We start from the raw sequence: 27,565 nt of genomic DNA on the forward strand, positions 1-27,565 counted from the left end.
TCATTGCACGCCTCTGTCCCCGGGCGGCCCCCAGGGCGGGAACGCGAGGCTGCAAGCTGCCGGCACCTGCCTGCCTGCCTGCTAGACAGACCCTGGGCTCCGGCCTCGTGCCGACACGCGCACGCGCCTCGCGTGCCTGCCGTCGGCCCCGGAGGCGGGACCGCGCGGCAGTGAGCGGGCGGGGGGCTCGTGGCGCGCGCGCCCCGCACCCGAGGGCTGCGGAGAGATATTTTGGGTGGCAGGAGGCCCCTCGTCATTTCCGCCAGGCAGCTCGTCGTGTCGGGGGCTTCACTCCCGCGCGCGAGGCGAGCGGGCAAGTTGGCTGCGGACCTGCGGCAGCGGTTCCTTCCCTCAACCCCGCGACTCTTGGCAGCGCAAACCATGAACTGAAGCCCCGCCGGGACGGAGACCGGAGCGGAGCGGCGGAAGCGGCAGCTACGGCCGCCGCCTCAGCTGGGACTGAGCAGACCCGGCGCGGAGCCGCCACCCCGGCGCGTTTTCCTCCCAGTTGCGGGCTAAGAGAAATTGCAGCCTCCAGACCCGACACACAAAAGCCGCTTTCCTCGTGCCACTGACACTGGGAGGCTGCGGCGGACCCCACCTGAGGGCGGCTCAGGTTGCTGACTTCGTTTTGTGCCTGAGCTTCGCGCCCCACGCGGAACCAACCCTGTGCCCATGGCTCTGATAATGGAACCTGTGAGCAAATGGTCTCCGAGTCAAGTAGTGGACTGGATGAAAGGTAATGCCTGCTGTGGGGAGGGCGCAGGGTCCCGGCAAGAGGGAGGAAGGGAGGGGCGCCCTCGGAGGCACAGCCCGCCATCGAACCTTTCACCAGCTTATCCTGGCATGCTGGGTGGCGGCGGGGTTCCTTAGAGGCTGACTGGGGCTCAAGGTCCCCGGGCTCCTTTTGTTTCCAGCCAGAGGGGCGCGGAGAGAGAGAGGGTGGCGGGCGCCACCTGGTTGGAAGCAGGAAGCCGGGTGGTGGAATCCTGGCGAGGCGAATCTTGCCCACTCCACTCTCCCCTCGGCGTCCCCGAAGGCCGGGAGGACGTGGCGACCCCGGTCTCCCATCTCAGGGAGAGCCCCCCGCCCCCGTCAAGGACCTGGTTCCGTAGTCTCCTCTTTGCGGACCTCTTTGTTCCTGGGAAACCTGATGCCCCCTTGGTGGCTACCCCTGCCAGGTGTGTGTAGCGCCAACTCTCCTGGCAACTTTTAAGCCCGCATAATGGGGCCAGGACGCGGTCGCCCCCATTTGGAGCTGGGAACCCCCTCCCCCATGTTGGGCAGATAATTCTCAGGAGACACGCTACTTCAGAGTGGGGAAAACATGCCTCCCTTGGGACAGCATAGGCGCTGGTTTTGTGTGGGCTCCTTCCTGCGCATCCTCGCTTGCCCTCTGCTTGCCAAGATTCAGGCCGCTTGAGGCTTTGGATCTGGTGGCTTTTTGTTAGGGGCTCAACGCCAGTTGTAAGACGCCTTCAAGTACACCTCTCATTTCTTCCATATTGAAGCCCTTACCACTGCCTTTTGCCCCTGGCAGTTTCAACAACTACAGTCATAGACATTCATCCTCTTAGTCGCAAACGTGGGCTTTTTCTCTAGTCCCTGGGCTATCTTGCCTCACTACCTCCCTCTGTTGTCTGATTTTGGGGGGTTGTAGAAAGCCTCCCCAGTCCATTCCTAGGATCCACCTCTTCCCCAAGATTTTGGGAATGCTGAGCAGTGGAGGAATGGAATAAAGGAATCCCTTGGCCACGATTGGAAGACACTTGGAATGTTAGAGCTTTGCTTGAGGTTATATACCTGAGCACGAACTCTAGTCAGATCAGTTAGGCTTATCTTTGAAAATGCCCTTTCTGAAGGTGAGGGAGCCCCTTTTCTTTGGGCTTGCTTAGCAGTCATACTTTCTAAGCCCCAGGTACTTCAGTAGGAAAACTGTGATGATTGGAAAGGGTTGAAACTGACAAGGAGAAACTCAATTTATTCCCTTTCTTTTTCTGAACCTTTTCTATCTTTTGCTTATTACTGTAGATTTTTCTTTATCTATTTTAATTTTATCCCATTCTAGCCCCTTTATTCCTCATTGACTTTTTCTCTTCTAATATGTGGAAAGGGCTTTGTAACCGCAAAGCACAGTATAAATGTGAGTGAATTGAATTAAACCTAATTCATTATTTATCTACTGCCCCCCTGTGTGCGGTGCATTGTGCTAAGGTGCCATGGGGGTTATAAAGATGACTAAGACAGAGTCCTGCAGTGGCTGGCCCATCTTTTCTGCTGCTTGTTCTCTTTCCATATTTGCTATTGAAATTCCACCTTCCTAGATTCCCACCAATTCACTCCCCTTCCCTCTTTCTCAGATAAAAACATCTGTCTTCTCTATTTCTAAGTCATCGAAGAAAGAGCTAGAGTATATGTAGGAAGGAAGAATGCTTAATTAAAATCCCTTTTAAAAAGTCTGAAAGGTTTCTTTGAATCTATGGCTGAAATATTCAAAGACAAGCTATCCTGATTCCATGAGCTTCATAGACTACCTCTCACAAATTCTCATGAGGATTGTAGTGAGTGCAGTATACTCCATCTTCTTCACCTCCCACCCAGTTACATTCTTGCAGTTTCCCTTCTCTCCACAGTTTAGGTCCACTGAAGCAAGTGCAGCATATGATGCACATAATCTGACACACATTGTTAGTTTTCCAGTACACTAATAATTTAAAAATCTCTGCAGCCTAAAAGGTAGTTTCTTTAAAGTTAGGCTAACATTGTTAGCTGTGATATTCAGTGCCCATTATTTTTAACTTGTTTTCATACCTGTTGGTGACGCATTTTAGAGCTACTAGTAAAGCTTATTTAGGTAGCCAGGATAGAATTTGTGTGTCTTTGTCCAGCAAAAGACTGGAAGAGACTGACTAATGTAATTACCTATTTCAAATCCCAAACTTCTTTCTGCTAAAATGTTCACAGTATTCATATAAATTTGATTTGAGATGATATAAAAATGAGATTTTAAGAAATAATTGAATGAAATGAACATTTCCTCAACTTGTAACTTATACTACTACCTTAATTTCCCCTCTATATTCTTTTTTCCAAGTAAAATTTAGCAAAAGACATTTAAAAAATACTTTTCACCCTTTTCTCAGATGCAGTAATGTTTAAAAGTTAACTGCTAATTTAGGTCCCAACTTGGAGATGATTAAAACTCATTTAGTGTTGTATAATATGTAGTGCTATAAAGGCAGTGCTATAAATGCATAAGGCTCTTGCACAATTGCAACATTATGGGAGTTCTTCAGAGCATGCTCCTAATGGGACAGTTTCATCACCCTTAATGTTAAAGCATCTAGTATATCCTTTTATCTGGTCACAATTATAAATAATTATAACTCTGTTTAGTAAGGTACATACTTTGTGTTCTTTCTAGGATATTTTTCTCTTCTCCAAACAGAAAGCAATCATTAAAGGATAGATATGACCATATATATGTATATATGTATATATACATTATATATATGGTTCTAGACAACTAATAGAAGTGGTATGGAAACACACTCATCAGGGAAGAAAATGAAGAGGAAAATGTGCTGACAGGTAGCATTGATTCAAGATTATGAAAGACCATTTATACATTGCAATTAATGTTGACCTATTTTTAAATGGATTTGAGGGAGATGTAAATATAAAATTTATTTTAATTATTAGTAAAGATATGAGCAAAGGCTTGCATTTTTTATTCACCCAACTTCACTGTTTATAAAATCAAATACTCACCAAATTTTCTATTGACAATAAAAACTCAATGTGACACATTGTCAATGTAATTTCCAGTAAATACACAAAATTCTTATGAGTCAGTAAAATAACTAGTTATATCCCAGATTATTCTGAAAGTACTTCTGGCTATTTAGAAAGATTTTATAAACCTTCAAGCTAATTTCATAAAAGTATTTTTGGAAAGAATCAAATGCCATTTAGCATTTGAAACCAGCCTTAAATTGCAAATTGCATTCAGTCCTCTTATAGTTTTGATAAAATTTTAAAACATATTTTTTTAAAATAATTAAAACTGAGCAAATTATTCTAAAAAGCCACAGATAGGAAAGTAGACCAATAACTTTCTACTTTTTTGCTTATTTCATTACTCTAAAACAAGTTATTTCTCAAATCCTTTGTGTTCACTTGCAGAACCTAGAAATACTTCATAATTTGCATTTGTTTGAGTCACCAGTCCTCTACTTTTTTGCTTACTGTGATATAACAAAAAATCTCTGAACACTTCAGGGCTCCTGTTATTAATTTTATCATTAATTTTCCTTCTGCATATCACACCCAATAATTCAAGTTTTCTTCTCACAGCATTTCCAACTTTGAGACTCATTCAAAATAGTCGCATAACTAATGTAGATATTTTCTAGGACCAGCTTCCTGCACAACATTCTTCTAGGGGTCTTTATTCTTGTTCTGGGTCAAATAAAATTATTATGATTTCTGGAGTCAACCAACAGTCCCTGCTTTGCTGGTCTTATCGGCTCTGTGATTTAGCTTTAACCAATTTTGTATTGTTATAATCCCTTAAATTTTACGATAGCCTTTTCTCAGCATATTCCATAATCACTGTGCTACTCCTTCCTGTTTATTATAAACCATTTTCTTCAAGAGACGTTCCCTGACTTCTAATTTCTATCCCGATGACTCAGCCATCTTGAGGATAGAAAATGAAATACATTATTTTAGGTATAGAAACAAAAGTAATATTTTGCATGCATCTGTATAATAGTGGAAAATGTAGTCAAGGAATAAGGTCCATTCAGTATAAAAGATATATGCTATAAAGGAGAATGTCTCTGATAAGGAAGGCAAAGAAGTTTTGACAGGTACAATGCTCTTTAGTAATTATTTTGCCCCTCTCACAGGACTCAGAGCATAGGTTGAAATTTATCTCAATTTGATAAAGGAAAAATGTCAAAATTTTTAGTGTCTTGAGGGAGAGAACAGAAGTAAGTTTCTGGCAGGAAATTGAAGCTGTAAAGACTTTAAGAAAATATGTTGAACAATAGATCAAATTGGTTTATCATTTCCTTTTGAAAAATTAGATGTTTTTCAGTTGCAGTTTGACTAGATAGGCACCAACAGTCATCTCTTTTGGATTTGACACTTTTTTGGAACAGGAATTCTTGTCATTTTATGTAAACAAGACACTTACCATTTTGATATGTTTAATTCACAAAAATTTTTACTTAAGGTGTTGTTAACATTTGCTCCTTAGGTTAACACATGATTTAGTCATGATTAGCAAGAAAGAATATATTTTTGTGTATGTATTCTAGTCCTCAGATATTATTTACTTAGTATATCTTCATGAAAGATGTTTTAATGGATTATCTTAAATAAATTATTCTCTGGTTTGGAGAAATTAGCCTCTGTGAGGAATGACAATGACATTTACAAACCTATGCCAAGGCAGAGACATGCACCAACTAGTACACTGGGTAAATTAAAAAAAAAAAAAGTTGCATTATGCTTACAGCACTGGTAGAAAGAGAAGATAATGTTATGAACCATGAAAGGGGCACATGTGGAGGGTGAGGTTTTAGCAACTATTTAAACTATATAATTAAGGTGCTGTTTAAGAGGGATATATCCTAACTGTGGAGGTACAGCAAAAGACTCTGGCATTGAAATGGAGTGATTAACCAGACGAACTTATCTAGGTTTGTGTGGTTGAAGGGGAGAGGTAGGCACAAGGGGTAAAGTGAGGGAGGAGTGTGAGTAGGTGGCAAAAAAGTACAAGAACAAATCTGCATTTCACAGAGACAATAAAACTCTCATCATGTCCTGAGTTTAAATAAATACCACATTATAAAACTTTGGCTGCCAAAAATAAGCCCACAAAGAATGTGTATTGAATTGGTACAGCTGTTTCAAATCCATTTCTCAGGAATAATTTGGAAATAATGTTAAAATGAGTTATTTTGAAGATTAATTACATCATTAATGTTATTTAGACGTTTAGTGATCCATATTCTTATGTGAAGAATGGAGATATTAATACTGTTCTTAAAGCAATGATAAATTACCATTTTCATTTATAGCAGAGTAACTTTAGATTAAAGCTTAATTTACTCTTAATTACGTTTAGTTTTTGGTGTGACTTCCTTACAGTACCTCACACATAAGACTTAACTGTGAAACATGAAGTGTTACCTTCTATAAAGAGTAGTAGAAGGATGGAACATCTGTACTAATTTAAAAGGGGCGGAGGGAGAGATGGTAAGTTTAAAAAAATGGAGTCTAAAACTTTTTGCTTTTTATGATTTTTTTTGTCTTGGTTAAGTGTCTTACCAAAAACCAAGTGTGCTCTTCAATGTGACATTATTGGGTTGAATGACATTCAGTGGGTAAATTCACAGTTTTCATGAATATCAATAGGTCTGTACTCCTCAAAATGGTATATTTCTGTGGTTGTGAAAGCCAAATTAACAGAAGAGTTGATTTTTGCTAAGCATTTTAAACATTATTTTCATATTAAATCAAATGTGGATATTATTATCCCTGATGGATAGAGCAAAATCAGTATGATTTTAAAGATGAGACCAGAGGCATTGACAAGAATTTTAGGCTTGCAGCAGGCTGTTTAAAGCTGCATTCCCTGGACCTCCAGGGTTATGAGTACATTCTGTTCATCAGTTATGTGTACATATGTGGAAAAGTTTGAGAAATGCTAGGTAAGTTTAGAACTGGTAAAAATTAGTGTGCTCCATTTCCCCTAATCTCTTATCATTCCGAAGGGCAAAATACAACCTATCCTGTTTTCTGTCAAGGTCATGATAATTACAGTATATTAATTTTGTTTTATTTGTTTGATCCACAAATTTTCAATCAAGGTGAACTCCTTAAGAATGATTCTTAACTGATTCTATTCTCTCACTTTTCACCTTCATCAGTTTAAAACAATTTGATAGCTTCTGATTGTTTTTATGATGAAGATCGAAGTCCTTACATGGCTGTGACACCATTGAAGGTTTGGTTATTGCCTATGAGGTAAGCTAGATAGATGTCCAGCACTGACTATGCTGGCTGCCTTTCAGTCTTTCTGTTTGTCCACCACTGGGCCTTTGAACTTCATGTATTTCTTCTTCCCTATTTTCTTCATCTAGTTAATCCCTACTCAGCCTTCAGATCTCAAGCTTTTCCTCCTACACATCAGGAAAGCCTTGTCTATTTTCCAGATCACATCAAATCCTCAGTTATATGCTCTTCTAGTACCATATGTATCTTCTGTGTCCCATCTGCCAGTTATACTTTTACATTAATTTGTACGATTATTTGATTGATGTCTAACTCCTGCACTAGATGAGGGCAGGGGCCCGATTTGTTTTTTGTAACAATGTATAAGGAAGTATCTGGTATGAAATAGGCACTCAGAAAATATTGAGTGAAGAAATAAATTAATTTACTCACAGATTATTGGTCTGTCAGCAAATCTGTTTTCCTAAAAGACAATACACATAATGTCCCTTATAGTGCTATAATGGATACTTCTGTGCCAACTTGGACGTTGTGTGCCAGAATACAGTGTGAAGTAGGATTTTGTTGCTCTAGCCAATTCAATGATTTAAATCATGGTTTAGACTCATTTTATAACAAAATGTTGATAATTTTAATGAACTAATGACACTTTTGTATTTATGCCATAAATATTATAAACATGGTGGAAATATCATTTGTTTATGTCACTTAATAGGGCAGCAGCAGATACTTACTAGTTTAAAAATGGAAATGTACCTCTTATTCTAAGCATTTGTTTATTTTCTTTCATTCAAATTTTCTAATTTCTTTATTTTGGTATTTTAAAAAATCTATATATTTTAGAACACATGGTAGAATGATAGTGATAAAATGCATTGTTTTCATATAAATATTTATTTTTCTGTTATGAGAATAAACTATCCCTTAATTGTTAATTATGGACATAAAGTGGAAAAATAGCCCCTTAGTTTAATGAAAACTGTTATCTTCTTTATTATATTTAGTGCTGGATTTGCATTTTTATTAATAGGATTAAAATTAAGGTATTTAAAATTCACCTTCAATCAATATTTTTGTGTGTAATTTTCCATCACTCTCTGACTTAAAAATAATTTAAAGTTTTAAAATTATGTATAAATTTATTTTGACTTAACTTTTTGAAGAGTACTTCTTAAGAACATATGTAGAGAGTTATTTGTAAAGCATAACTTGCTGAAACAGTTGTCCCATGTGCAATTTTTGTGAATTACATGCTAGGAGACATCACTGGTAAACAAATTATCAAGATTTTTCTAATACAGTTTGACCCCTCTTCACTGTATAATTGTTAAAATACAAAACAAAATAAGTGAAAATTTTAAGACCTTAACATAGTTATGTTGCTTTTTTTAAACTCTTAAAACATCTTCAGGCATTTTAGTGTTCTAGCTAGTGATAACTATGAATTGCAAATAGTACCCAGTTTGACTCACAACTATTCAAGATAATAAAATTTTTAAAATTTTAAAGACATATTTAATTTCTTATTCATTTTTAATTATAATTCTAATAGAAGTTTTCATACATTATACTTGCAATTTCAGGAAAGAAAGGGTTTGTCAGTATTTGCATAAGTTCATTAAAGTATAAATTTTACTAACATACAATAATTTGGTTTTAGATGTTCATCTATTGCGTATTTTGGCACAACATAAAATTGCTTTCAAAACCAAGATTTATTAAATAAACCAAAACAAGCACTAACATTAATATATGACAAAAGCATAGTTACATAACTAATATCAAGTGTAGCACACAAAGCTATGTTATATATTAATGTTCTTAGTCTTGTTGGGTAGATTGGATAGTCTTTGGATAAAATATGCATTTATTTAGTTGCTCTTTTTTATGTTGCCCATATTCTCCTCTTCTTCTTGTTGTTTGCTTGAATTTTAAAATTTTGTTTTAAATACATCTACTATTTTAAAAACAGGCTTGCAACATGTTTTTTTCAAATAATTCCTGAAACAAATCAGTAGAGGTCTGGTGTAGATCTGGATTTTCTCATTTTTACAAAATGGGAGTGGCAGTATTACCTATAGAAACACCAATTTAAATAGTATTTCTAAGTTTTTCTGTGATGATATGCTTAAAACAATGCCTGGTATGTAAGTGCATGATAAATATCAGATTTTTTAAATTAAGGAATAAGTTGTTTTGGCAATCTTTAGAGGCAGAAATCACAAGTGCTTACTACATGCCACATACTGTCATAGGTGCTTTCCCTACATTATCTTTAATGCTTATCCTAGCCCTGAAATATTGGAATTATCTATACTTTACAAATGAAGAGACTTCTGCTTAGAGAGATTTTTGCTTAGAAATGTTGAATGAATTGTCCTATATATATTCAAATATTTATTGAATAGGTGTTTGTTTTTATTAGACCATTTGGTTGATTTGTAATTGATTCAAAAGTACATAATATTTCCACCATGCCTTTCTACCAGAGGTAGATGTGACATGAAAGGAATTCTGGAAATACTTTTTAAAGAAAGGTAGATGTCTTCTCCATCAGGCCTAATTTCTCTAGTGTCTGCTAAGGTGAAGGTTGCTGGGTCCATTTGACATATAACAGAATGTGTGTATGGTGAGCTGTTTCTACTCGGAATAGGACTCTAGCTAATAAAAAAGGTACTACACACAAGTGTAGTCTTGGTGACAGCTTTTTTATTTTATAGTGAGGAATTTGATGTCCCCTTTCCACCCAAATTGAGAATGTACCTACATTAAAAAACCTAGCTCAGTTCATTACTTCTATCAACTCAGTGCTAAGGAGATATTTGGTACTCCAAGAATTACTAATAAAAGTACATGGTTCCTTATAAAAGATGTTCATAAGTGATTCACATTTTATTAGAAATGACTTATTTTTTCAGATTAACTGATCATTGGTTAGCATTGCATTCCATAAATGTTTTTACAGACATTTTTCAGTGCATTTCTATATCTTGGAAACCCTTATGTATCTACCAAATGTTAATTGGTCTCCTAAAATCGCTTTGTTTGAAAATCATTATTGTAGACCAGATTGTGATATGATATGATAGCTTAGTAATTCACAAAAGTAACCTGAAGTGCTAGTGAAAGTTGAATCATAATTAATCAAAAACTTGTGAAATAAATACAAAATATGGAGTGATCAAGTTGAGTTAGGGATGTTTTATCAGTTGAGTATTTGTAAAATGATAATGAAAAGTTCAGTTCTGTTTACATTATATTTTGAAGTGTTGCATATAGTTTTATATATGCATCTAAATATATATCTGAGTACATATACAGGAACCTAAAGTAGGATTTGTTTAGAGTGACAGTACTAAGATGATGCTTTCTATTTCTCTTTGTTTTCTTTTAGTAGAATTGTGGTAAGCTTGCTTTAGACTAGAAATTTTAAAGAACTGAAAACAATTTAAAGTGTTATTGTGCAGAAAATAGTTTGAAGTTATAATATTTATAAAAGATGTTACAGTACCCAAGACAATAGACACTTTTTAAAAATAACAGCTATGAAATATGGTAATTATCATATTTTGAAGTTGTATTAGCCTTGTCCATTTGATTATTTAAAACACCTTTTTTTCTCCTAAAGTGCTCATTATTTTCTAGAATTTCATCACTTTCCTTGAAATAATTGTTGATATGCTATGTTAAAAAGCATTCTGGTAATAGAAAAATGAAGTAATACCATAAATTTCCATCTCCATTAATTTTAAGATATTTCTGATTTTATGTTTAAAGACATTAGTTTCTTATGTTTGAAGTTTTTTTAAATGAGTCTGCTTTTGCCAGGTAATTCTTATATTTATACTGAAAACTAACACACAGAAAATAAATAAAGCAGAATAATAGATAGAGAAGTATACCAGTATTTAATCACACCAAATTAATTCCTTAATATCATCAGTATTTAGTTCAAATTTCTGGTTTCATAAATGTTATAAGTTCTCATACAGTTTTTTAAAAATCATAATCCAAATAGATACACACATTGTGATACACACATTGTGATGTATTTTATTCTTTTTTATACATTAATCTTTTAGAACCCAACAACTCTTTTATGTCTCCTGAAATAAAATTCATAGACAATATAACATATATACTCACATTAAAAATTCAATGTAGTGTACCCTTGATAGGATGTGATGAGGATGGCACTCTGTTGGTCTCTTCCCCCAAACCCATAACACCATTCTAACCATGAGAAAAACATTAACCACACCCCAAATTAAGGACATTTGAAAGAATATCTGACCAGTCAGTACTTCTCAAAAATGTTAAGATCATGGAAGCAAGGAAATTGTGTGAAACAGATTAGAGGAGGCCTAGGAGACATGATGATTAATGGTTATTAGGGTATCCTTGCTAGTATCATGGCAAAGAAAAAGCATACTAGGAAAAAAAGTAATGAAATTCTAATTTAATAGGTTTAATTTAATAGCAGTGTACCAATATTGGCTTCTTAGTTGTGACAAATATACCAAAGGAATATAAGATGTTAATGATAGAATATGGGTGAGGGGTATACAGGAACTCTTAATACTATTTTTACAGCTTCTATATATCTTAAATTATCCTAAAATAAAAATTATGTTTAAATATAAAATTAGAGTTTATCATATTCTTAAGTTTGGTAATTTTAGAAGATTAGCAGTGTCTCATGAAATAATTTTGACTTGCTTCTCTGGAATTACTAATAATAAACACTGTCAAATAAAAAAAAAGTCACTTGTAATATGAGCAATTCTTCATTGTGTGAGATTGTTTCAGACATTGATTTAACAGTCATTCAGTAACACAATTATTGTGATTACTTAAAACTCAAAATTCTCAAAATGCTCCTGAAATGCAGTATTGGCCCCGGCCTGGTGTCAAGAATCCTCTACCTTAATTGTCTCTTTTATAAACTGCTGTATGCTTTTCCACACATGAAAAATATATTTTTTTAAATTTTATGAATATATATTGTGGTTTGAAAAAATAATTTTCTAGAATGAATGTTATACCTGTTTCCATTCTATTACAATTAATCTTTTCCTTGATTAGATTTTTTCCCATTACCTTTGGCTAATCAAGAAATATGTCTATGAAAAGGAAGCATAAAGTACATAGACAATGACTACTGGTAGTTAGCCCTTATTTTACCTCACTGTTAACCAATTTGCAGTTAAACTCTTGGACAGAAGAGTGTGCTATTCTAAACCTTGTTAACAAAGCCTGATTCTTAACAATCATTCTAATTGTAGTTTCTGTTTCCTGCATACACTTTGTGTAGGAATGTTAAACAAGGCATGAAAAATTTAGAGAAAATAAATGTTGTAGTTTCTAATAATTGATTTTCAGCTGTATAAATATAAATGTGTGTATAAATAAGCACACATATTTACATAGAGCAGATGTTTGCCTGGGACAGATTTGGTGAAAATGACTATAACTAAAAGACCTTTTCTGATTGCTTTTCGGCAAGGAGGTCAATTTTTTTCTTGTTGTCATTAAATGTAACACCTTATTTTCATCATATAATAAGTATGTGGAGTGTGTTTAGCAACTGAGTTTGGGTTGTGAGCATGGTTGAAATTTAAGAACTCCTTTGGTCACATCTCCAAGAAATTACATTAAATTTTAAGGCAGAATTATTTTAATACTTAATTCCTGTGCCTTTTTAGTTGAGATTTTCTTTGTTTGCTAGTTTACTGGTGCAAAAATTCTAAAAGAAGCAGGCTCTGGTAATAAACTATGACCAAGAATTTAATGTATAAACTTGATGCTTTTTTTCTTGCCATAATAAATTGAAATATTATAATTATCACAATTTCAGCTTACTTGAATTTTTGTTATTAATGCTGCTCTGAAAAAGTGTGAGGGTCTTCTGATATTGATGTGGATGTTGTAGAATTGTCTCCCTGGTTTGCTAAGTGTCTTTTTCTGACTTTGTGCTCCATGAGTACCATAGTAGATACGCATTCATGTGCTCATTGTGAAATGCTTCTGCTTTTGGGTATTCGTGAGGTATATTTTCAAGAATGAAGGGTATTTTCTTTCGTTTAAGTGATTTTTTTTTGTTTTAGTAATGTTTAAAGAATTCTTCAAAGGGCAACCTGTGTGGATTATGGATTAAATAGCAAACATTTGAAATGGATCTTTGACTATGTAACTGAAAAGGATGGTTTGGCATTTTGACATTCTCCAATATTTTAAAATAGCTTAGAGCAAGTGGGCAACTTTTAGATTAGAGTTGTTCTCAAAACTTTCTAGTAATATTTTTAATAAAATTTCAGATTTCTGATGATTAGTTATTACAGTAATATAGACAGCCTTAACATAATTAAAAACAGAATATTTGAAGAAAATTGTGTGATTTGCATGACTTGTTAGATACAGATGGTGAGAAGTAGACTTGGAAGCTTTCTCAGAATGCAGATGGACATGAGTTCTGCAATAAAGTTACTAAAGAGTAATCATTGTGTAGAAGCCACTGTCTTATCAGCCACCATGAATTTGTTTTTCTCCTTTCCCAAATGAAAATCCTAGATGATGCCTTTTCAAGACTGCTGAAAACATCTTTATCCCTAGTAGCCATTTGAAAAGATTCACTACTGCATCCTTCCCTTCCTCCATTTCTACATCTCATTCAGATTGATAAAATGATTAAAGGGGAAGATATTTAGTAGGAAAACCTTTATGTATTAGACAATACAATTTATAATATTGAGTTGAGATTCTCCAGTTGTGATCTGGAAGAAATGGAGTAAATTTTGACAATAGCAAAAAATAATTTATGTATTATTATATAGGGTATAAAATAATCTTTAAGGAAAAGAATATTTTAGTATTCCAACTTAGAAATAAATTATTGGATATAGCTCATATATGTTTGCCTTAAGATATGTCATGCATATATTATGTTGATTTTAAACTGTATCTGGGGTATGGATGTCAGATGACTGTCTCTCCCCTGGGAGTCCTTCCTCTCTTACTAGCTTTTATTATTGATGTAGCCATTTCTTTCTGTAACAGCTTTTTGAAAAAAAAAAGGTGCATTTTAATTATATGGAATAATGGGCTTCATTGTGACATATTCATACATGCTGTTTTAGTTAGCTTTTTCACTGCTGTGACCAGACAAGAATAACTTTAAAGGGGGAAGAGTTTATTTTGACTCAGAGTTTCAGTCCATGGTTGGCCAACTCCATAGCTCTGGACCCAAGGGGAAACAGAACATCATGGCCAAAGGCATGGCAGAGGAAAATAGCTCAGGACATGGCAACCAGAAAAAGAGAGCTCCACAGACCAGGGAGAAAATATAAACCCCAAAGGCACACTCAGTGTCCTTCTTCCTCCAGTCACATCTTGTCTGGTTACAGTTATTACAAAGTAGTTCTTTCAGATTATTAATCTATCAAATGGATTAATGCACTGATTAGGTAACAGTTCTCATAATGTAATCATGAGGTTTCTGGAAATATCTTATACCCAAACCATAATACCTTAGATTTCACATATGAGAGAAAGAATGGGATACTTGTCTTTCTTAGTCTGCCTGATTTCACTTAATATTATGATCTCTAGTTCCATTTGTTTTCCTGTAAATAACATGATTTATTTCTTTTTTATGCCTGAGTAATATTCTATTGTGTATATACTATATTTTCTTCTTTTTTCTCTTTGGAAATTCTTTTCTCTTATTTTTAGTTTTTAGTTATACAGGACAGTAGAATCTATTTTGACATATTTTTATAAACATGGAGTATAGCTTATTCTAATTAGGATCCCAGTCTTGTTTATGTACACAATGTTAAGATTCACTGTGGTGTATTCCTATGTACGTGTATGAACACACCACATATTCTTTACTCATTCATCTGGTCACAGGAACCTAGGCTGATCTGTAACTTTGCTACTGTGAATCATGCCGCAGTAATCATGGGTATGTGGATATCTCTGTACTATGCTAACTTTAATTCCTTCAGGTATATACTCAGTAAGTGTACTGCTGGATCATATGGTAGGTCTATTTTTAGTTTTGTGAGGAACCTCCATACTGATTTCCATAGTGGCTATACTAACCTATATCCCCACCAACAGTGTATGTTTATTTTTCCCTGTATCCTTGCCAACATTTATTGGTTTTCATATTCTTGATAGCCATTCTTACTAGAGGGAGATGGAATTTCAGTGTAGTTTTGATTTGAATTTTCCTATTGGCTAAAGATATTGAACATTTTTTCATATAATTATTGGCCATCCATACTCTTTTGTGAAGTATCTGTTTAGTGCATTATCCTATTTATTGATTGGGTTATTCATTTTTGGTGTGAAGTTTTTGAGTTCCTTCTATATTCTGGATATTAATCCTCTGTTGGAAAAGTATCCAGCAAAGATTTTTTCCCATTTAGTACACTGTGTCTTCACTTTGTTAATTGTTTCTTTTACTGTGCAAAAGTTTTAAAATTTGATGCAGTTCTATTTGATGATTCTTGCTATAATTTCCTGAGCTATTTGTGTCCTATCCACGAAGTTATTGCCTGTGCCTATCTTGAGGTATTCCCTGTTTTCTTCAAGCAGTTGCAAAGTTCTGATCTTAAATACTTAAGTCTTTGATCCATTTTGAGTTGACCTTTATACAGGGTGAGAGAAAGAAATCTAGTTTCAATCTTCTTCATATGTATGTACAGTTTTTACAGCACCACTTGTTAAAGAGGATGTCATTTCTCCAACATGTTTTTGGCACCTTTGTCAAAACTCACATGGCTAGTGCTAATGGATTTATTTCTGTGTCCTCTATTCTATTCCATTGGTCTACATTCTTTTTATGCCAGTACCATTCTGTTTTACAAAGAAAAACTCAGAATTGGATGAATTCACACCTGAATTTTACCAGGCCTTTAAAAAAGAACTGGCACCAATGTTTCTCAAACTATCCCATGAAATAGAAAGGGAAGGAATGCTTCTAAACTCATTCTATAAAGCAGGTACCACTGTGGTACCACAACTGGATAAGACAGAAAAGAAACTAATGACTAATATCTTTGATGAAAATATGCAAAAGTCCTCAAACCAAATTGAACATCACATTAAAAAGTACACTGTGATCAATGTGGTGTCCTTCCAGGAGCACAAGGATAGTTTGGCATATTAAATTAATAAATATAGTACACCACATGAATGGAATCAAAGAAAAGAAAAATCACATGATCAACCCAAAAGATGCACAAAAACCTTTGACAAAATTCAACATCTTTTCACGATAAAGGATCTGAAGGAATTAGGTATACAAGGAACTTACCTCAACATAATAAATATTATATATGGCAAACCAAAGCAAACATTATACTGAACAAGGAAACTCAGGAACAAGACAAGGATGTCTACTCTCACCACTCCTATTCAATTTAGTAGTTGAAATTTTAGCCAGAGCAATTATGCAAGAGAAAGAAATAAAAGAGATACAGATAGGAAAGGAAGAATTCAAATAGTCTCTATCTACAGATGACATGATCCTGTAGTTAGAAGACCCTGGAGATTTCACCTGAAGATTTTTAGATCTGATAAACAAATACAGCTATATAGCAGGATACAAAATCAATATGCAAAAATCAGAAGCTTTTCTATACATGTAGTCACTGAGAAATCAAGAAACTCATTCAGAATAGCTTCAAAGCAAATAGAACATCTAGGGATAAATCTAACCAAGGAGGTGAAAAATCTCTACAGTGAAAATTACAGAACACCAAATAAAATAATCAAAGAAGACCTAGAAGATGGAAAGACCTCCCATCTTCCTGTTCAGGCAAAATGAACATTGTTAAAGAGGCCATATTACCAAAAGCAATCTACAAATTCAGTGCAATCTCCCTCAGATACCAGTGACACTCTTCACAGAACTAGAAAAAAAATCTCTAACAGCTTTATTAGAATGTAACTTTCCAAATTATTTTTTTCTTTTATGAGTCAGATGATCATTTGACTTCTTAAGCCTAATTATTATAATGGTATATATCCTATTCTTTTTACCAAGAACTCAATACAAAAGTCCTAAGATATTGTTGATAGCTCTACTATCCCTGGCTAAGTCCCAATAGTATAGGCCTCAGTATTATCTCAGGTCTATTATCTCAGTAATAGACCTTGTATATCATGGTTCGTTAGTAGTTCTCAGCATTATTTTATCAAAAAGTTCATGGTCATTGAAGTTTCATTTCTCTGACTTTATTAGATGATTAGAATATGAGGTTTATCATTACAGGTTGTATACATGGTGATCAAAATTATTATTAACGAATCTGTGTGGTGAAAATGGTAAGCACTTATGAGCACTATAGGTCTTTTAAGTGATAAGAACTATTGACTTTTCATAGCAGACCAGTGAATTGCAAGAAACAAATGAACCAATACATTTGTGCTTGGAGTGCTGAAAACAAAAGAGAATCCCTAACAAAACAATGCCCTTTCTCATTCATGTGTCACAAGTGGTATTTGGATAGATAATTGAGAAGCATTAAGTTTGCAAATTAGTTCCCAAGTTCTATAGAGTGGTTGTTGGAAAGTGTACTTTCCCAAAGCTTTTATGATGAGTTTTTATTATTTTATTATCAGTGGTTTGTTTTTTTCCTTAGTTTTGTGTTGTGATTTCTATTTGTGTTTTCCTTGGAAAACTGCTGTATATACCCTACACGAGTACATCTTGTGTAAGTGATAATAACTTATATATAAAATTTGTTACAAGAATTTTTAAAATACACAATTTAGTTAAGTCTTTTAGCCAGTATAACTATGTAACAATGTTGACTCTAATACTTTTGAGAACTATTGTTCACCATGATTTTGTTGTGGAGCTTCTTCACTCTTTTTGATATTGATGTGTTTGTAGATGATAGTGGCCAACAGTATACAAAATTTTACACTTTTATCCAGACTTTGAAGACCATTTGGATTTTCTTGGTCCTCCCTTGAGCTTCATAACTCATTTTTAACCGTGTAATCTTAAATTATTGCTTTTAAAATTCTACTTCTATCCATCAGTGTTACCTATCTATGATAAATTTGGATTTCTGGTTTCCTTTGTGGTAAAAGAAAGCTGAATGATATGTTTACCTTCAAAACTCTAGTCTTCTGTGATTCTAAACTTTTAAATTTATTCCTGTATTTGGATTAGATGTAGTAAATAATGGAAATTCTTGATATTACTTACATCTGCTTTAGTGACACCTAAAGACAGTTGAGCCCTCTGAATTTTTTGGCTTAATTTTTCTATCCTGTGATTAAATGCCAAGCACAAAACTGCATGTGCTTTACACAAACACTTTCTATGTAACAAAAACAGAGGTATGTTTTTCATATTTTAGGTAGATCTGAATCCCCAAGGTCTAGACCATCAGGGCCAGTTTACCATTTCAAATTCTGCCTGGGAAATTCCTAGATATTAGATTATAAATCTTTCTCCTTTTATTTTAGTTTTTTCTTTTTCCATAAATATGCCTGTAAATTCTTAGCAAAATTTATAGCTATTTTTACAGACTTCTAACATGTATGGTTCTAATATTTGGTAGGCAATTTTGAAACACATTCAATTACAGTTCTTTTGTTCATTATTGAAATGCATCATTATTTAAAACAGTTTGTGACATTTCTTTTACAAAAGAACATGCTTAGTTCTTCTACACACTGACACTCTTGTTCTCTGTAGAGTCTATGAGATGAATTGATAGAAATCTAGAAGGAGAAAGAACTTTTGGAAATCACTTGGTCCTATGCCATCGTATTACATGTAAGCAACTGAGGTCAGAGGGATTAAAGAACTTGTCTGAATTCACATATCTTCCTAGTAGCAAAATTAATATGACAAAAGAACTCAATATATGAAAGCTCAGAAATAGTATATTCCATATATCTTTTCATTGTTATGAGAAGATCTATGTTAGGAACAAAAAAGAATGAATTCTTTTGATTATTGATGTCAAAGCTAGAGCACGTCTTGATTAACACATGCAACAAGTCTGCTTCATAGAATAATCCCCTCATTAAGAATGTTTATTTTAGATTTCATTTTATCATAATCAAATGTAAGATTTGTATAATGCCAAACCCCATTTATAGAGAGTTAAAATGCTATTAACTGCTGCAGAAACTTTTCCCAAAGGTCTTCTAATCTCTGTGCGCTATGACTCAATGATTTTACATCTCATTTTCTAAAGCTTTGCAGATTGTTAGTGTACTCTAGTATAACAGGATTAAGCAGAAATCTGAGCACAGAGTACTTTTTGAGGTCAGTTAGAGCTGAATAAGTGGTTTACTGTGCTGAATAATTTATTGTAATTCCCTTATTTTAATGATTTTTCATTTTAATTATGAATATTATACCTGCTTCCAAAAGTATGTATTTGAACTAACTTTTGAACCTATAATCCTGAACTGTTTATATCACTTAATTAACTTCAATCATACTACTAGAATAAATTGGTCCTTACCAAATACAAATACCTATCATGATACATCAAAAAATATTTAAAAGATCAAGACTACAGAATTATTTTAAAATATGTTGTGAGATCTGATTATGATATGCTTTTTTAAAAAATCTATTTTGGATATTGTTTATATATAGTGGATTTGCATAATTTGTACTCTTCTCATTCCTATTTCTTTCCAGAATTTGTATGTCTGAGTTTTGGTTAAAGCCTCAAAAATCTCAATCATATTTCAAAGAATATTTATTTACTTAAAATTGAGAGTAACTATACCAGTATGATATCTGCATTTATCATTTAGTGAGGTACATAAATTACATGTTCATAATGAGATTTCTGGTAATTATTTTTAAGTAAATATGTGGCTTCCAAATAGGGAGATATGACTAAATAAAGTAACAAATTATAAACAAATACAGTAATAGATTTTTCAAGTTTAATATTAGTGTAGGTCTCTTATATACTCCCAAGTATTCAATAACTAAGTGAATATTGAAGGTACCTTTTCTTTCACCCATGAAATGTCATTGTATTTCTATTCTGAACATTTCTAATGGAATTTACTGTCCTTTAGGAACTATTTCTTTTGCATGTTAATTTTTAGGTATTGTATTTTTCAAGATTTGTCTTTCTTTAAGAAAGACAAAATAATGTAACTTAATCACTTAAGAATGAACTGTGTCATTATGCACATTTTCTGATAGCTGCTGTCAGAGATAGAATAATATGTTTCCTGCCACCATCAGAAGTGTGGTCACCTCAGGACAGCACTGACTCATACTTGTGGGGCTAGTAGGAAAAGTTCACATCATTGGCAGCCACCTGGGCTCTTCATGTTCCATGGCAAATGGCAAACTGGCACATGATGTAACTGAAATGTTTCTCAAATGTCTAAGTTCCAGGAAAAATTAACTTTAAAAAGTGTAAAAACTAAAATCTATGACTTATATTGAACCAGCAGTTTTGAATTCTTAATTTAGTTGTTCTTGTTTCACAAATTGATAGTTGTGTTTTATTTTAAATTTAAATGGTAATGATATGTTAAAATTAAAGAACTCAAAAATTGAATCTTGTTCCCCTGGCCCCACCATCACCCTTGCTGGGGTTCGAACTCATGGCCTCATCCATTCTAGGCAAGCACTCTATCACTGAGTAACACCCACACCCACCTTGTTACTATATTTTTTAATTGTTTTAGTTGTAGGTGGATACAGTAACCTTTATTTTATTTTTCTGTGGTTCTGAGGATTCGACTCAGTGCCTCATGTGTGCTAGGTGAGCGCTTTACTGCTGAGCCACAACCCCAGCCCCCCTATTTTTTTTTTTTTTTAATGTGGTAACTAGTCTCAAAAACCCAGGTAGCACTGGAATATGACCCTTTTGTCCTATCTGAATATATACAGCTGTTAATTTAACCTAGAAGTTTGGTGGCTTCTAATATGTACATATATCTAAAGCCCTTAATAATTTTACAGAACAGTAATATAATAGTAGAAAATTTGGTTGATTATCCTTGATAAATACTAGTAAAATATGGAACTATAGAAACTGCTCACCTCCAACTACTTAAATTATTTTCAAGCATAAATATTGTTCTAAGAATGTTTTATTAATGATTATAAGTGTGTGATTAAAATAATCACCTTATATAAAACAAACAAAACCTTTAATTGAATTGATTATTTTTGAATGTATGCCTTCAAGTTACAACTTATATGTATTTTATATGAAAGTTTATTGTACAGCCTTCAAATGAAAGGAAATTTATTTTGGAGACGGTTTTTCCTATATCTTTAGACTTGCTTGAAACACATAATTTTCTAATAACAGCACTCATTCTGTATGTTTAGATAATATTTTTATTTGTATATATGTTAGAATTTTTATAGTAAAATATGATATTTAACAACCTACACAATTAGTTATTTTTTAAAATCACTGTAAACATTGGAGTCTACCATAAAAGCCTTTTAGGGCAGTACAGTTATTCTTTCCCTTAGGTGATCATAATGTACTTATTCTAAGTTTTGTCAGAATTTTTAAAGGTTTTAAGTCACATTGGCTTGTACTCCTGAATAATAGGCCTCTCTGAGCTGTCTACCATGACCATTGTATAACTACCTCGCTCTAGCATAAATAGTCACTGTATTACAATGAGAGAAAATATAATCTTTGAAGACAAATAAATCTAGATTTAACAAATAAATCTAGATTTAAATTCAAGCTTTGTTACTTATTGACTATATGGATTTGGATGTGTAATAACCTCTTTGAGTTTCAATTTTCTTATTTTTAAAGTAAATAAATAACACCTCAAAGAATACTAAGGTTTATTATGAATAATCTATGTAAAAGATGTGTCATAGTCACTGGCACTTAGTAAGTTCTAAATAAATGTTGGCTGTTAGTATTAGTAGTACCACCACCAATTCTACCTACAAAGGGGGATTGTAGACAGAGGTTGATAATGTATACCAAGATGATAGTAGGAGCTGGAAAAGTATTGGTTATCATTATTGCTACCATTAGGTGTCATGCCAGTAATCCGCAATAAAGTAATACCTCAATTGAAGCTGAATATAAATAATTAGATATTTTTGAGTCATTCCAGTATAACATCTCTGAAATTATACAGTGAAATTAAAGAAAAATAAAAAACTATTGAGACATTTAAAATAGAAATAAAGATTCCATTGCCAACAATATACACCTCAACCCAACATGAGTTGATAAAATAATTTCCATTTATGCAGCCTTAAAATACTTAGATGACCGGGTTCTCACCATTTAGTAAAATGTCATACTTCTGAAATATAGAATCCCACATATTTTCATTTGGTTATACATAGTATTTTATTAGGACTTAGCAATGTCTGAGTTTCAGAAGACTTCAATAGTGTTTGGCACATGGGCACAACAAATATTTGTCAAATGAATGAAATAACCCCAGCAGATAATGCCTAATCTCAGAGAATTACTCCTTCTTTTAATTTTTTTTTTTGTCATATATAAACTTAGAGGCAGGGCCAATAGTATTCTGTGTCCTTTTCCTTTGTCTCTTTCAAGACCTAATAAACATTTTACTTAAACATCAGAGCTTTCCCTTTTATCTGTTTATATAGATTAAACATTTTTCTTGATAATTTTTCTTCTTAAGCTAAAAGTTCAAAGGTTGTTGCTTTAATGACCAGATAGTTCAAAATTTAGAAAGAAAATATTATTTTAAATTAATAAATTGTCTCAATTCTTTTTGGACAAACCCACCTAAATTTTAGAGGGTTTGTGGATGAGATAAAATTGTGGACAAAAGATAATATTTTACAAGTTTTATGTTTCAATCATCCTTTCTTCTTAGCTCCTTAAAAGTGTTTTAGTCCTTTATAGTCTTGAAATTTAAATGCACAGCTATATCTTGTTCAAACTTGTTTTTTTTTTTTTTTGGCCAAGATGTATCTTTTTGAGCAATGATTCATTAAAGTAGGAATTATATTATATACCAGGATGTCAGGAATATAAATAGTACTATGAATGAAATTAGAAAACTGTGTTAAAAATATTTAGGAAATAGTGAGATGATTGGATAATCCACTATAAGGATAGTCGGAATAGCTGAAAATTTTAAGTGTAAACTGCAACTTTGTGACTTTATAATGTTATGTGGTAAAAAAGAGAGGATCTTAAAATAAAAAAAGTATGAGTTCTTATTTCTTCTTAGTGATCTAAATCTACAAACATTTAACCAAAATGGTGATGACATGTGCTTCAAAGATTTGGCTCCAAAATAATTCATATTAGTTCTTTTTGAAACCAGATAAATATAATTTCTGAGTTTTGAACACATCATTTTTCAGTGGCCTATTTTTCTCCCTTTTACTTTCATAATTATGTAGTCATGATGTGTGTGTGTGTGTGTGTGTGTGTGTGTGTGTGTGTGTGTATGCGTATGTACTTCTCTATTTAAACAGTGTACTAAGTCCTATGTAGGGTATAGAAACCTATACAACATATAACAATCTCTATGTTTAGGTAAATTTCTCCTTCAGAATCAGTCAGAGCAAACTTTTCCTCTTACTGCCTTGTTTAGATCACTGTGTATCTCATTCTGGGAAAAAAAAAAAAAACAAGAGAAATGATATAACCTTTTTTCCTGAGAGACTTTTACTCTATAATAAATGTGAAACTAGATAATTGTACAAATAGTAACCATTCAGAGCCTACTATGTATCAGTTACTTTTCATGTTTTAAGGACTTGATTTAGACTTTGCAGCAACATCTCTAGGGTAGATGTTGTTAACCAAGTTTAAATGTGAGAATTAAGTTACATGACTTTTTATGGTAAATGACAGATTTTGGAATTGAACCCAGGCCCCTCTGACTCTAAAGGCCTTACTATATATTTTCTCTCAATCATATGGCCTCCCTAATTAAGTAAGAATTCTACCCAACACTAACCTTTATTTTTCTTTAGTTCATCTTACCTAAGTTTGAAGAATTGCTTTTCTGCTGATAACAAAAAGAGCAAAAACAGGGCTGACACATTCCATATTTGGTTGTGCAGATTAGCAGCACACAAACCATATAACTTTTTGTGGTGTCCTTGAATAAGTAAGGGCATAGAGTTGAAAGCCTAGGGCAAATAAAGAACAACTTAATAAAACTACTTTTTTGTTTATCCAAAAAAATTTAGAAAATTAGAAATCATAAATATTTTCAAATGATTTATGTTAATATAAAGTTAGGTAATGCAAATATATGTCAGAGGCTATATTTGAATTTTTGATACTTGACAATTTATTATTTTAGAAGAAAACTTTTTGTTAGTAGTACAAAGAATTGAACACAGAGCCTTGCACATGCTAAGCAAGTGCTCTATCACTGTGCTACATCGCCAACCCAGAAGAAAACTTAATATGTTTATATGATTTTTTTCTTTTTTAACCTAGCAACTAATCCAAAAATTTAAAGGCAAATGTTAATGTATGTTATATTACAACATTTCACAAATAAGAATACATTCTTAATATCCTAGAACATGAAACTAGTTGAAATTTAGTTAGCTTTTAAATATTTATGCTGAGGTCATGCTAAAATTGTGACCAGTTGAATTCTAATTTTTTTGACATAATTTTTGTGCTTTATTTGCCATCCTAATTATGCCTAGGACATAATTCTTAATTTACTGAATCCTTAATCTTATGATTGAGTCACATCTATAAACATCTTGTCCATCAAGCCTATGGACAAGAAGAGCCAGGAAAACAATGAAAAACTGTAAAAGACAATTATCTTTACCAGACATTAAAGCATTATAAAGCCTCTATAATAACAACAATATGATGTTGACCTATAAACAGACAAAATACCAATGGAATAGAATAGAAACCCCAGAATTAGAATCTGGCATATCTAGAAGTTTACTATATGATACAGCTGGCATCTCCAATTACTGGGCATAAAAGGGACTTTTTCATAAATGGTGAAAATTGTTTATTTTTCTTAGACAACTGGGTAGGCATCTGGAGAAAGATAAAATTAGATTCATACCTTGCATCATGCAAGAATAACTTCCAAGTGGATTAGGGGCTTAAATGGAAAAAAAAAATGGAGCCACACAAATACTAGAAAAAAGAAAACATGAGTTTAACCTTGGCATATTTAAAAAAATATTTTATTAGTTGTTGATGGACTTTTATTTATTTATATGTGGTGCTAAGAATCAAACCTAGTGCCTCACACATGCTAGGCAAGCGCTCTACCACTGAGCCACAACCTTGGCATATTTTTTTTCTGTCTTAAATTCTTATTAAACATGTAGAGCACAATTTTTCATATCTCTGGTTGTATACAAAGTATATTCACACCAATTCGTGTATTCATACATGTACTTTGGATAATAAGCAAATTTCCCATATAGTAGAAAGAGGTCTTTTTGATATGGTGGGTTTTCTGCCTTGATTTTCAGATATGATCATTTGCAGGTAACAAGAATAGGGAAAATTAGTTCTGCATCAGTATCACAGTCTTATTATCAGTTACATTTATTTTCTTTGAAATTTCACTACCAAAATTAGAAACTTGTACAGTTAATACTTTTTAAAAGAGTAGACTTACTCCCATGATATGTTTGTATACATTAGCAGTTCTGCCCCTAAATTTTTATATGAACTTTATTATTAACTTGCCTACCTCCATAAAACATCAAAGACAACTCAGATTCTATGATGGGAGGCAGGGAAGTTACATTAAATTCTACTGTGACTGTGGTTGATGACTGTAAATTTGAGTTATTGATAAAAGGAGTTAACTGTTGATTCCCTACTACATAAAAATTTTAAAGGAAAAAATTCACAGGGAATTCAAAGAAACCCAATAAAACTAAATTTATGTTGAATTTTAAAATAAAACAGAATGTATATTCATTATATAAGCATGTATTAAATATTTCTTGTGAACTTGGTTCTGCTCTGGAAATACAGAAATAGCATATAGTCCCATAGCTGATCTTAGTGTCAATCTGATTATTAAATGCAGAGCTATATCCTAAATAAGGTTTTTTTTTTAATTGACCCAATGTGTGAGTGTTCATTCTTTCTACACCTGCTATATTAAATTTCACTTATGCCACATGTTACTTGTCAGAACAAAGTTTTAACTGTGGTATATTTTAAATAACTACTTAAAATAAATAGTATTATCACAACTTGCACAACAATTTATTCAGGGATATCCAAACCAGTCCATGAAGGGATAGAAAAAAGACAAACAGACACATGCATGAATAGAGAAAAAGTCAGGACTTGGTGGTTCAGCCAACCTCTTATGGAGGAAGACTGACCACAAACAAGCTCACCACGTTTATTATATAAGTTTTATCATTAAAATGGTTAACGTGGGAAAGTTTGTTCAAAGCAAGCGGAGTTCATGAGTGTGAGCAGCCTGATTATGATTATCAGTTTGTGCCTATAACTTTCTACCCCTGAGCATCTGGTGTCTGAAACTCAAGCTTAAAACTGAATAGCTCTATGGCTGGCACAGAATCTCCCATTGAACAGGGTGTCACCATAGCAACTGGGCTATTTCTTTGCACCTTTCAGGAGAATTCTCCAGAGGGGCATCACCTCTGTCATAGGACAGTTTGAAATCCATAGTTTCTTCGCAGCTCCCAAAGTAGCTTTGTATAACAAACTATTTTATATAGGGTCTTTCATTGTAGTTCTGTTTTCACAAATAGAAAAATGCAACAACATGTATATAAAGTAAACTAGATTGCAAGAATAGCTTAATTAGTTGAAAGAACCAGGTCAACCCTTAATCACTAACCTTTCATAGAAATTACTTAGAACTAAAATAAAAGAAAAGCCTATTCTGGATCTAAATGCAAGAAACGTAACATACTTCTATAAGAAACAGTAACTTACTAAAGAGTAGCTTCTTAAGGAGGAAAGAGGGAAGATAAGATCAGAAGCTAGGGCTCATGTGTGTAATTGTCTTAAAAATGTCCTAGGTATCTTTTATCAGAAAAATGTTTAATGTAGTTACATCTTTCATTATTTTCCATTTTATGTTTACTCAGTGTTATGTCTTGCTTAGAAAGAACTTTCCATCCCCATATTGTATAAAACTTTTCCTATATTTTGTTTCAGTACACACATTTATGCCTTCATTTATCTTTTAAATATGAATTCTTAAAATGTAGAATGTATAGCAGGGGTTCTGTCTTCATTATTTTTGCTCAAATGGATAGCCAGTTTTACTAACACAACTTATCGTTTTCTAATTTCAGTGCTATTTTGAATTATAGTCACTTTTTTAGAACTTTAGCTATCTGGCAACTTTCCTTCACCTTCATGTTTTGCTTTTTCAAATATTTCTTGGTTATTGCCAGTTTTTCCTTTCATATGAAATGTAGTTCCATTTGTCAAGTTTCTTACAAACAAACCTCATAGGATCTTCCCTGGGATCACACTGAATTTATAAGTCAATTTAGGAAAAATTAATATCTGTACACTATTGGGTTGTCTTCTCCAGA

General features: G+C 33.5%; 1 protein-coding gene across 4 annotated transcripts in view; it reads left to right on the forward strand.

The window, feature by feature from the left end:
• Window positions 1-675: 675 nt before the first annotated feature.
• Cnksr2 (connector enhancer of kinase suppressor of Ras 2) overlaps window positions 676-27,565 on the forward strand; it is a 256,176-nt gene continuing 229,286 nt past the window's right edge. For all 4 annotated transcript variants that reach the window (XM_077107065.1, XM_077107066.1, XM_077107067.1 and 1 more), the window contains exon 1: window positions 676-739. In XM_077107065.1, the coding sequence (XP_076963180.1) occupies window positions 676-739 (64 nt within the window). The remainder of the gene's footprint in view (window positions 740-27,565) is intronic.

Source organism: Callospermophilus lateralis, chromosome X (genome assembly GCF_048772815.1).
Source record: "Callospermophilus lateralis isolate mCalLat2 chromosome X, mCalLat2.hap1, whole genome shotgun sequence".
NCBI lineage: Eukaryota > Metazoa > Chordata > Mammalia > Rodentia > Sciuridae > Callospermophilus > Callospermophilus lateralis.